This window comes from Sus scrofa, chromosome 14 (assembly GCF_054392235.1).
Source record: "Sus scrofa isolate SSC_HxYL_T2T_F1_AM1 chromosome 14, Sscrofa_HxYL_maternal_Yorkshire_Landrace_v2.0, whole genome shotgun sequence".
Lineage (NCBI taxonomy): Eukaryota > Metazoa > Chordata > Mammalia > Artiodactyla > Suidae > Sus > Sus scrofa.
In genome coordinates, this window is record NC_139396.1 from 148,179,531 (window position 1) to 148,192,913 (window position 13,383).

Genomic DNA, 13,383 nt, shown 5'->3' on the forward strand with positions numbered 1-13,383 from the left:
CGGAGCTGTAGCCTCCGGCCTACGCCAGAGCCACAGCAACACGGGATCCGAGCCGCGTCTGCAACCTACACCACAGCTCACGGCAATGCCGGATCGTTAACCCACTGAGCAAGGGCAGGGACCGAACCCGCAACCTCATGTTTCCTAGTCGGATTCGTTAACCACTGCGCCACGACGGGAACTCCTAATAATTTTTAATTAAATGATTATTAGGCATACTTTACTCATATGATGTGGTGTTAGAATTAACTTGTTGGTAGTTTGGTGGTATATTATTTTTATTTTTAAATACTACTTGAAGCTGATGATTTATTTTCTTTCTCTTACAGCATCCAACACTTGGCTTGTTCCAGAAACTAAAGGAGCTATTGTTCAAGGTGGATATGGCCATACCAGTGTGTATGATGAAATAACCAAGTCCATTTATGTTCATGGAGGCTATAAAGCATTACCAGGCAACAAATATGGATTGGTAGATGACCTTTATAAGTACGAAGTTAACACTAAGACTTGGTGAGTAGAGTGGGCAGCAGTATAATGGGAAATTTGGCACTCTTATGTTCTATATTTTTATAATAGTAGTGTTTATTAAATATTTTCAGGGAGATATTCTTGGCTTTTTTCCCATCTTTATTTCAATGAATGACATTCTTTTATGTAGCAAAGGCACAAAATGATACATTTTCTGTGTAGCCATCCTTGCTGTAAATGATAGACATTAAAATGATTTTCAGTCCTATAGATATACTTATTCTGTGTACATTACTCATAAGTGCTGATATCATGTTCCATTCAGATGAGCATTTTTAAATTACTACTATAACGTTAAGCTTTGACATTATCTGTCCTGGGATTTGTTCTTCTTTGCACTCACATTTTATTGTGATTTTTAAATTTTAAAAGCATTTCTTCAGTTTTATCATCTAATTTCCTATGAAATACAAAGCGGTAACATTTAGGTAAATTTTCCTTTATAGTTGTTATAAGTAATGCCATATCATACATCTTGTATTGATCTTCTCATGCACTTATGCAAGAGTTTCTAGGGTGCATAAGTAAAGTAAAATTGCTCTGAGAATATTCACGTCTTCAGTTTTACCTCATGTTGCCTAATTGCCTTTCAAGTCACCATGATAATGTAATTCTTCAGCAGCAGGTTATGAGTGTCCCTCTGGCTCCATAGTCCCACCAGCACTTGGTAATTGTGAGCATGTTTTTCTTTTGCCAGTGCAATGGATGTGAATGGTATCTTACATTTTAATGTATATATCCTGATTACCATAGTGGATAAGCATATTTTTATGTGTTCATTTTGCCACTTGTGTTTTCTATTTAGTGAATTGCTTACTCATAACCATAACTTGATCTTATTTTAAATATTAATTTTTCATTTATTGATTTTTTCTAGGTATACAGGTTTTAAAATAGAATTTTATTGCACTCATTTTCCTTTGTTAGACGTGGGAGGTGACCCTTTTTTCTCTTTTAAGACACTAAACATTCTTTGAAACTTATATAAAATTATTTTACATGTTTAAGTGAAATACAGCTTCCCACCAAATTGTGATTTGTTCTACCCCCTTCACTTTCAAACATATATTCTTATTTTTACTTTATTTGAAAAATAAAAGATGGAATTTTTTAAAATGAAGACTTTCCATTGGGTAATTTTGCTAGTTTTTATTATTTTTTTAGTCTAATAAAATGTAGTATTATAGTTTAGTAGATATGCTCCTTTGTTGAGATATTAGTAAATGTGTGAAAATAATTTCTCCAAATTCTTTTTCAATGGTGAAGTGGATTATTTTAGACTGTTATTTCCACTGAGAAAAAAATAGAATTACATCTTTTTAAGGCTACAGAGAACTATAAAGAAAATGAGAATTTTTTGGTCAAGATCTAGGAGAGATTGAATGATTAGGGAGATGATATTACCATTTTGTGCAGCTTTTGTCCTTGAGACAATAAATCGTGAAAACTGAGAAACTGAGTAAAGCTTTTGTTAATCAATATGGAAGACTACAGTTGCATTTCCAAGTGTTCCAAGCAAGAGAGGTCCCTATACACACTTAATAATTTAGTCTGGTCACTGAAGTTCTAAACTTCTGAGTGAGGATTAGCCTATTTTTGAATCATCACAGTCTTCAGTGGATTACAGTGGTCTGTTTGTAGCCTAACTAGTGGCAGAGCAAAAGTAAATCCTCTCTTGAGGAAGATAATATCATACAGATCCTCAAGCTATTTCATATGTAATATCTGGTACAAAGCAAATAATAAGGCTTAGAAAAAGAAAAAATAGGAAGAAAATCAGCCATTAGATATATACCTGTTGGATAATGGTATTTCAAACAGCAGCTTTAAAATGATTAGGATTTTATCATCAAGAAATTAAAATATAAGGTATAAAATATTAACAGATAACTGGAAATTATTATTAAAAAATCAAATGGAAATTATTGATGGAAAATACATTAAATGAATTAAGAATTCTATATTTAATAGCAGGTTAGACACAGCTGAGGGGGAAATTAATGGAATGGAAGATATGACAGAAGGAAATACCTATATTGAAATAAAGACAAAGAATGGAAAACAAAAGTGGAAAAGAAATATAAGGGACATGTGGAAGTGTTCTAACATGCATGGAATTAGAGTCCAGAAGAAGAGTGAGAAAATAATGTAGGGCAGTATTTGAAGTCTTAAATGACTAAGAATTTTCCAAAGTGACAAAAGACATCAAGCCACAAATTGAAGAAATTCTATGAGTACCAAGGAGGATAAGTACCTAGAAACTTACACTTAGAAATATCATTGTAAAACTGATGAAAACCCAAATAGGATGAGAAAAGCAACTAGAGAGGAAAAAAGACATTTTCTCTTTCAAGGAGCAACACTGAGACTGAAAACTGAGTTTTTAACTGGAAAAAAAAAAAAAAAGGAATCTAGAAGATGTGGTATTTTCAAATGGCTGAAAGAAAATAGTCATCAGTTTAAAATTCTTCACCCAGTGAAAAACTCTTAAAAAATGAAAGGAAAACATTGACTTTTCTGAAAAACAAGAATTGAATTTGACAACGGCAGACTTGCAATAAAGAAAATGCTAAATAGGGGAGTTCCTGTTATGGCTCATTGGTTAATGAAACTGATTAGCATCCTTGAGGACGCAGGTTTGATCCCTGTGGTTGCTCAGTGGGTTGCTCAGTGCGTTGCCGTGAGCTGTGGTATAGGTCGCAGACATGGCTCGGATCTCACATTGCTGTGGCTGTGGCGTAGGCCAGTGGCTACAGCTGTGATTGGACCCCTAGCCTGGAAACCTCCATATGCTGCTGGTGCGGCCTTAAAAGGCAATAAATAAATAAATAAATAAAAATAAAAAAGGAAAGAAAGAAAATGCTAAGTAAATAAAAGAAATGCTATGGAATTAGAAGAAAAACGATCCTAGATACTGGAAGAAATAGAGAAGCAAAAACGGTAAATCTAAATGGTTATTTATTATATAATATACTGTGATGATAATAGAGGCTTAAATTATACAAAATTTAAATGCATGATTATAGCAGCACATAAATCAGAAAGAAATATAAATGGAGTTCAGCAATTCTAAGGTCTTTGTATCATATGGGAGTTGATAAAAAGTGAATTTATTTTAGACATTGATAGTTGAGGATTTATATTGCAGTCATCAGTTAACGGCAAAAAATGAAACACTGAATATCCAACAGGTGAATAAAGGTGAAAATACTTAATACATTTGGAGGAAGGCAGGAAAGTAATGAAAAGGGAACAAATTAAGGTTGCAACACATAAAGGAAATAGTGAGATGGTATTTTAACTCCAGATAAATCAGTAATTACACTAAATTTGAGGAAATAAACCAGTTACAGTAAATGTAAGAAACAAAATATTCCACTGAAAAGCTAAAGGTTTTTGGACTGAGTATAAAAATAAAACCCAGCCATATGCTGCTTACAAAATACATAAAAAGTATAAAATACTTAAAAGAGTTGAAACAAAAGGATGGAAGATACACATATATACACGTATATATATATTATATTATATATGTGTATATGTATAATGTGTGTATATATATAATGCAATCACTAAACAAAACAATGCTGTTATAGCTTTTCTAATATCAGGCAAATAAAAGTTTGTCAGATATTTACTTGGAAGAATAAACAGTTCTGAATTTAAATGTACCTTACAAACACTGTTTTAAGTAGAGCAAAAATTGACAGAATGCCGGGGGACCAATCCTAGTGTGATATTTTTAACACAGTTAATTTTGTAACTGATAGTACAAGAAGACCAAAAAAAAAAAAAAACCAGTAAATATGTAAAATATTTGAATCACATGATTAATAATTTTGTGTTCTTTGATACTTGAGAGCATATTTTGTTATGACTGCAGAATATATGTTGTTTTCAAGTACATATGGGACATTTTCTAAAATTTACCATATACTAGGTTTTAATGCAAGTCTCAACAAATTTAAAAATAATGAAATCATACAAAATAATTGACCACAGTGAAAGGAACATAAAAGTAACTAGAAAAACTCTTAAGATGTTTGTAATTAATAAACTCTTAAATTGGTCAAAGAAATTATACTGGAAATTTGAAAATATTTTGTATTGAATATCATGATGAATATGATCCTGCCAAGAAGGACATTTATAACTCTGAATGTATTTATTAGAAGAGATTTTTAAAAGCTTGAAAATCATAGGTCTAACATAACCTCAAGAAGTTAGAAAAAGAATGGCAGCTTAATCCCAAAGAAAGGATAAATTAAATAAAGATAGGAAAAAGAAAGAGAATACGAGATAGGACACAAATTAGTGAAATAGAGAGCAAACATGATAGAGATGAGCCATACAGCCACCAAAGTTATTCTAGTTATATATTCAGCACATGTATATGCGTATGCACTGCAGTCATGTAGAAGAATATTCATGACAGCATTATTTGTAATAGTATATAATTAGAAACAAATGAAATATTTTTTATCAGTTCAAATAAATAAATTGATTGCATATTTACACAACAATGCTATGCAATAATGAATATGAAAGAATTGTCTCTGCATGCATCTGTGCAGTTGTATCTTACAAAACTAATGTTGACCAAAAGAAGCCAGACACAAAAGAATATTTAGTATATGATTCCAATTTATAAAGTTTATCACCAGAAAATAGTAATCTGTGGTTTAGAAGTTGCTGCAGGGATTGCCTTAAGGCTAGGAAGAATTGAGTAGTGATTGGAATCGGTAACAGGGAAGCTACTGGAGTGGCAGCAGATATGTGTTCACTTTGTAATAGTTACACCCTTTAAGAGTTGTGTACCTTTTGGTGTACATCTATGTGATACTTCATTAAAGTTTATTTAAAAATAGAGATCTGTGTTTTATTTGATTCTCATGTTTAATATTTTATGCTAATTTATGGCAATTTGAAATACTAAAAGAAGGTCAATTTTTTATGTATAGTTACCCAGATTAATTTTTTATGCCATTTTGGAAAAGGCTTGAGGCATAAAGATTTAGATACATCCAAAGCCTTTGCTAATCCCCCACATCTTCAGGACTAGTTGAGTCTGGCTTCTTTACATTTGAAGAATGAGAGGGGAAAAAAGTCCTCTATAGGAATTCTCATTTCTCAAAAATAATTCCTTTTGTATTGTTAGGATGTCTTACTAAATTGGTATTATGCTTTTCTAAGACACTAAGTTTGCTATAGTGATTTTGGGTACCAGGGTCGTCGTGGTCTTGATTTCTTCCCCTTGTTAAATGAGGTATCTTGTAACGTTCTTTATACACATATGTTTATAAAGCTTGTAGTAGGAGACCATACTTTCATTTTTCTTGTATATCAAGGCTTTTTTGTTATAGTATAGACCTTAGATTTTCTCGTACTATTATTGAAGTCATTTTCTCTATTGTGTTTCTTTAACCTGTAATGTGCATAATACATTTTAACACATAAGGAACATATTAAACATTATCATTTGTAACTTACAGCTATAATTATACATTTGGTATTTTTTTTCCATTTTTTTCAAGTTAAAAAAGATTTCAACTATAATTCTAGAAATCTTAAACAAGAAAATTAGTGAGTTTAGTGATAATGCTTTTGTGGTACTATGTTACTTCTGCACCTAAAAAAATCTTTGAAATCACATGTACTTGAAATATGTTTTCATAATGATGCGAATCTGGTTACATGAAATTATTTCTTCAACCTTCTTAAGTTTGGTATAATGAGAGTTGCTTTTATATTAAAGTATTCAAAGTTATTTTGTTAAATTATAATGTTTTTGTGATTTTTCGAAATTGTAGCTGTTAAAAATTTTGGAAAGTGATAATATGCTATTCATAGTTACAGTCTGCAAAATACTGATGAACATGTTATTCATGGTGTTTATCCTTGATAATTTCTTTGCATAGTGAGTGTCTGAAATCTTTTCAACAAAAACCGTTGACTGTATCAAGCACCATGTTGGGAATAAACCTAAGATATTCTTAGTAAGAGAGACACATAATTTCAAATTTTATGGTACATGTCCCCTGAAACGAATACAATATTATAAATAAACTATATTTCAATAAAAAATTTAATGGTATATGTGTATATGGGAAAAATAGAAATATATATATATAATGAAGTAGTACAGTAGAAAAAGTTATTAAAATGAACACAAAAATATTTTTTTAAGCGAAAAGATTTGTTGTCCTTATACACATTACAATATGTTATGACATTTTGGGATTTTGGATTGTCTGGTTAAAATTACATGTTGATCAATTAAAGAAGTACTTATCTCAAGGTAATTCTGAGATGTATAGTACTTATTTTTTGTAGTGCTCTCTATAAACTGGGAAATACTCTATATGGACAAAAGAGTATGTGAAAGCATAGAACTGTAAATTCAGAAAATAATGAAGTAAGCAGTCTAGCTACCTGAGCCAAGGAAGAGGATATTATACCTCCAGAAGCCCTCACGTTGGCTCCATGATGGCATGCCCTCCTTTCCCCCAAAGAGTTACCTTATTCTTAATATTGTGTTAACTGTGTCCTTACTTTTCACTCTAGGTTTTTACCCTCCTGTATGTGTTTGTAAGCAAGTGAATCATTTAGTTTGTCTGTTTTTGAACTTAGCATGTTTTTTTTTTTATAGCATTGTACACTTTTCTTAGAGACTTTAAAAAAATCAGCTGCTTGTTTTGGAATTGTATTTCTTAAAATTATTGTTATTACTATTATTATTTTTTAAGGCTGCACCTGTGGCATGTGGAAGTTCCTGGGTCAGGAACTGAATCTAACCTATGCCATAACTGCAGCAATGCCAGATCCTTTAACCCGCTTCTTTGGGCCGGGGATTGAACCTGCACCTCCACAGCAGCCTGGGCTGCTGCAGTCAAATTCTTAACCCACTGTAGCATGGCTGGAACTCCTGGAGTTGAATTTTAATAGGGGGAGAGAGGCAATAAAAATGAAAATAAGTAAAATGTATTTAAAATGGTAATAAGTACTATGTAGAAAAAAGAAAACATGGAAAGAGGAAAGACTTTCAGGTTGTTGCGTTTAAGTAGGATGATCAGAGAAGACATCGCTGAGAACACATTTGAGTATAGAGAGTCCTGACAGAGGTTAGAGAATGGGCCATGCCAGTGTCTGAGGGCTGACTGTTCTAGGCAGAGTGAAAGCTAGTGCAGAAAACCTTGAGATAGTTATATGCTTGTCATTTGGAATAGTAAGTGGGCCAGTATAGCTGGAGTAGACGTAGATTGGTGAGGTGAAGTGTTATAAAATGATCTTAGAGTGATGATAATTGGCAACTCTATAGTATAGAGTCATAGAGGTCAACAATACGGGCTTTTACTTTTACTCTGATATGGGAAGCTAGTGGAGGGTTTTGAACAAAGAGGTGAGATGCTCTGACTTAGATCACTTTGGCTGCTGTGTTCTGATCATGATACAAGAGCAGAAGTAAAATGACCATTTACAAAGATATCATAATAATCTAAGAAATGGATGATAGTTTCTGGGACCCAGGAGGCAATGTACAGGTGATGAGAATTGGTTGGATTTTCTGAATCTATTTTAAAGGTAGAGCCAACAGAGATTGGATGGACTAAGGGATTGGAAACAGGCTGGAAGAGAGAGATGAGTGAACGATGAATCAGGCTTTTGGCCTGAAGACCCGAATGTATGGAGCTGGCCCTGAGACAAGGAGTTCTGTGGGAGGAGTGGCTTCAGTGTGGAGGAAGATTAGAAGCTCAGTTTTAGATCTACTTCATCTAGAGACGTCCTAGTGAGTGTGTGAAATAGGTGGCTTGATGCAGGGGTTTGGGGATCTGGGCCCACTAATTTTCTGGTCAGAGAGATAAGTACAAACAACCAGAAAAGGAGCCTGAGTAGTTAATGAGTTAGTAGGAAAACCAGGAGAGTCTGGTTTCCTGGAAGTCAAGAGTGTGTTTCAAAGGACAGGGGAAGGTTGGTCGAAGCTGCTAATAGGTGAGGTAGTGTGAGAATTGAGAAGTAATCATGGAATCTGGCAAACTGGAGTTTTTTTGGTTAACCTTAATGGGAGGCTGGTAGAGTGACATTCTAATTGGCGTGGATTTTAGCCAGGATGGGAGAAGAGTAACCGGGTAAAGTACTGACAGTTTTTGTAAAAGGAATTCTGTTTTAAAGGAAGGAGAGAAATAGGGTAAATGTAGATAAGGAGGATGGGGCCATGAGAGGTTTTTTTTTTTTTTTATTGAAGTGTAGTTGTTTAGAATATTATATTAGTTTCAGGTGTACAGCATTCTGATTCAGTATTTGTATAGATCATACTCCATTAAAGGTTATTACAAGATAATGGCTGTAATTCCCTATGCTATACAGTATGTCTTTGTTGCTTATCTATTTTATGCATAGTTGTTGGGATCTCTTAATTCCTTACCCCAAATTTGCCTGTTCCTCCTTCCTTCTCCCCTTTGATAACCACTAGTTTTCTATATCTGTGAATCTGTTTCTGTGTTACATATACGCTCATTTGTATTATTTTTATATTTTACATATAGGTAATACCATACATTATTTGTCTTTCTTTGTCTGACTTTTCATTAGGCAAGATATTCTCTAGATCTGTCCATGTTGCAGATAGTAGAATTTCATTCCTTTTTATGGCTGAGTAATATTTCACTATATATATATATATATATATCACATCTTTATATATATAAAACCTCACATCTTTATCTATTCATCTGTTGATGTGCATTTGAGTTGCTTCTATAGCTTGGCTATTGTAAATTGTACTGTTATGAACATTGGGGTACATGCATCTTTTTGAATTAGTGTTTTTGTTTTCTTCCCATATATACTCAGGAGTGGAATTGCTGGATCATAGGGTAGTTTTATTTTTAGTTTTTTTGGGGAACCTATATACTGTTTTCCTTAGTGGCTGCTTACATTTTTATTTCCACAAACAGTGTACAAGTGTTCTCTTATCTTCATATCCTCTCCATTTTGATGTGTGACTTTTTGATGATAGCTCTTCTGACAGGTGTGAGATGATATAGATGATATATTGTTTTGGTTTGCGTTTCTCTAATAATTAGTGATGCTGAGCATCTTTTCCTGGGACTATTAACCATCTGTATGTGTTTGGACAAATTTGTACTCAGATCTTTTGCCCATGTTTTTGGTTGGACTTTTTTTTTTTTTTTTTTTTTTGGTGTTGAGCTGTATGAGCTATTCATGTATTTTGGATATTAACCCTTTGTTGGTCATATCATTTACAGATATCACCCCCCATTCCATAGGTTTTCTTTTCCTTGTACTGATGGCTTCCTTTGCTGTGCAAAAGCTTTTAAGTTTAACCAGGTCCCATTTGATTATTTTTGCTTTTATTTCTTTTGCCTTTAGGAGACAGATTTGTAGGATTGCTGGCAGAGTTGTTCTGTGTGAAAGACCCTTAATGTGTGAACATAGATCCTTTTATATTTTCTGTTCTATTGAGGATGGATGTTTGGAGTGCACCAGTTTTTCCTATCATGAATGAATATTCTTTTTTAGTTTTCTGTTGTTTCATATACAAGTTACTGTAAACTATGTACTTAGAATTATAAATGCTTGGTCATAGGCAGTGTCATGCTCAATTTTACCCCCTTAAGTGTACATATTTTTAAATGTATTTACTGAAAAATAGGACATTCTCTTATATAATTACAATATAGGTATCAAATTTAGGAAATGACATTGATAGAATTTTCTAACTTAATCTTAGACCTTATTTAATTTTTCTAGTTGTCCTAATATTTTTAATTAAAAATATAGAACCTCTTTATTACTGAATTTTGTTTCTTAATAAATTTTGCGTCTATGTGCATATGTGAAATTGGCCTGTGGATTTTCCTTTTTACATTGTCCTTCTCAGGTTTTGATGCTTTTTTCCTTGCCAGCTTTGGGTATTGTTTTCTAATGTAGGACCATTTCCAGGATCATATCCAAGATTGTGCTCATGGACACATTGAGTTGTCATGGCTTTTTAGTCTCCTTTAGTCTGGAGCAATCTCAGCTTTTCTTTTGAAGAATGATCCAATCTGAGTTCATCTGATCTTTTCTCATGATTAGATTTAGGGGTTTGCATTTTGGTCAGATACTAAAATGTGTCTTCCTATGACTATTTTTTTTTTAAATTTACTGAAATAAAGTTTATATAAAATAAAATTCTCCATTTTAACCATTTAAAGTATATAATTCAGTGGTTTTTTTAATATATTCATAATGTTATACAACCATTATCACTAATTACAGACTCTTCTATCACCCCAAAAAGTCATCTCATGCCTTCTTATACCCATCTTCTGGAAACCTCTTAACTGATTTCTGTCTCTATGGATTTCATATGAATGGAATGAGCAGTTTGTGGCCCTTTGCGTCTGGCTTCTTTCACTTAATACATGACCTTTTCTGTCTGGTTTCTTTCACTTAGCACAATTGTTTCAGGGATCATCCACACTGTGGTATGTCTCTGTGTTTAATTTTTTTTTGTGGTTGAATAATATTCCATTGTATGAATATACCACATGTTGTTAATCCACTCTCAGATGTTGGACATTTGGGTTGTTTTCACTTTGGGATATGATAAATGAGGCTCATGTGAACATCCATGTGGAGGTTAACTTTTATATCTTGTTTTTTTTTTTTTTTTTTTTTTTTTTTTTTTTTTTTTTTTGGTCTATTTGCCTTTTCTAGGGCCACTCCCGTGGCATATGGAGGTTCCCAGGCTAGGGGTCTAATTGGAGCTGTAGCCACTGGCCAATGCCAGAGCCACAGCAACGCAGGAACCGAGCTGCGTCTGCAACCTACACCACAGCTCGTGGCAACGCCGGATCCTTAACCCACTGAGCAAGGCCAGGGATCGAACCCACAAACTCATGGTTCCTAGTTGGATTCATTAACCACTGAGCCACGACGGGAACTCCTAACTCTTATACCTTGGTTAAAGTAATGGTTTTCCAGTTTTCTCCACTATACAGATACAGTTTTTTTCTTTTAAAATTAATAAATACCATGTGGGGAGATTCTTTATGTAAATATTGTTTCCCTTTAAACTTTTTTTTTTTTTTGGTCTTTTTGCCTTTTCAGGGGCTACTCCTGTGGCATATGGAGGTTCCCAGGCTAGGGGTCTAATTGGAGCTGTAGCCGCCAGCCTACACCAGAGCCACAGCAACGTGGGATCTGAGCCGCGTCTGTAACCTACACCACAGCTCACGGCAATGCCTGATCCTTAACCCACTGAGCAAGGCCAGGGATCGAACCCTCAACCTCATGGTTCCTAGTTGGATTCGTTAACCACTGCGTCATGATGGGAACTCCCCCTTTAAACTTTTATACATTAGTTTTAGTATATATTGATTATTCTTGTGAGAAAGTTATTACTCTGATGGTTACCAAATGGTCATATTCTAATATTATTCCTTATAAATATCCTAAATTTTATGTCCGCTTATATCAGTATGAATTGATGTATTATTATTTTATTCAGTGTTCTATAATCAGTTACTTTATTTTGGTGCCCAAGGTGTCCCATATTTGGTCAGCATGAGTTCCTTTCAGTCAGGCTTTTGTGTTGTTTAGGCATATCCCTTATCATTCTTTTTGAACTTCTCCAATTTCTGGCACAGATGCAAAAAAAAAAAATTTCCATTTGCATCTTGTAGTTTTCTTTTTGGAAATCAGTCATTTCCCCAAGGAGCCTGGATTCCTTTTAGTAGAGAATGGTATTTAAAACCAAGATTAGAGGACTAGATATGCTTATTACTTTTTTGATGTGTTTACAGATGCTGTCAGAAGGTAGAGCCAGAAAATTTACAAACACATTCACACATATCTATGCCTATTTATAGAAATGGGTATATATCTGTGTATACCCATCTGCCTAGACCCTGTGTGTCTAAACTGCATAATGATGTCATGTAACATCATAGCATTTATTTTAGCCTCAGTCTCTTCTATATTTGTAAATCCCTTTTGAAAGTGAGAAACCTGAATCCCATTTTATAATTCACCTATTTAAAAAATTATCTGCTCACCAGGTGCTAGAGTTTGGGTTTATTTGTTACAGTAAAGATTTGATATCTGGAAAAACTGTAATTTTATCGCCATCATTTTATTTTGTCGTTGTCTTTTAAAAATAGACTTTATTTTTTAGAACAGTTTTAGTTTTAAGAAAAAATGAGCAGAATATATGGAGAGATCCCAGGTACTCTGATATATTCCTCACTCCAAGCCCCTCTGTTATAGACATCTTGCATTACTGTGGGACATTTGTTACAATTTATGAGTCAATATCAAAACATTATTATGGGAGTTCCTGTCGTGGCGCAGTGGTTAATGAATCCGACTAGGAACCATGAGGTTGCGGGTTCGATCCCTGCCCTTGCTCAGTGGGTTAACGATCCGGCGTTGCTGTGAGCTGTGGTGTAGGTTGCAGACGCGGCTTGGATCCAGCGTTGCTGTGGCCCTGGTGTAGGCCAGCGGCTTCAGCTCCAATTCGACCCCTACCCTGGGAACTTCCATATGCCGCGGGAGTGGCCCAAGAAATGGCAAAAAAAGACAAACAAAACGAAACAAAACATTATTATTAACTAAAGTCTGTAGTTTACATTAGGATTTACTTTTGGTTGTAGGTCCAATGGGTTTACACCATACATAATGATGTGTTTTACCAGTACTGTATCATACAGAATAGTTCCAGCTGCTTCAGAAGGCATGTGTGCTCATCACCCTCGTTCCCTGGGAACCACTGATATTTTTGCTGTCTTCATTATTTGGCCTTTTTCAGAATGTTGTACAATTCGAATCATACAATATAACCCCTTT

The 13,383-nt window shown here is 34.0% G+C and overlaps 1 protein-coding gene and 1 long non-coding RNA gene across 10 annotated transcripts in view; one reads left to right on the top strand and one right to left on the bottom strand.

Annotated features, from left to right (window-relative positions):
* Positions 1-13,383, top strand: part of ATRNL1 (attractin like 1) — a 770,027-nt gene that overhangs the window by 100,632 nt on the left and 656,012 nt on the right. For all 9 annotated transcript variants that reach the window (XR_014826351.1, XR_014826350.1, XR_014826353.1 and 6 more), the window contains one exon: positions 330-513. Coding sequence is in view for 3 of the 9 variants with exons in the window: in XM_021074415.2 (XP_020930074.2) it covers positions 330-513 (184 nt within the window). In the remaining 6 variants the exon portion in view is untranslated. The remainder of the gene's footprint in view (positions 1-329; positions 514-13,383) is intronic.
* The window catches only part of LOC146397080 (uncharacterized), a 412,496-nt gene that overhangs the window by 84,324 nt on the left and 314,789 nt on the right, over positions 1-13,383 (bottom strand). The gene's annotated exons all lie outside the window — the stretch shown is intronic.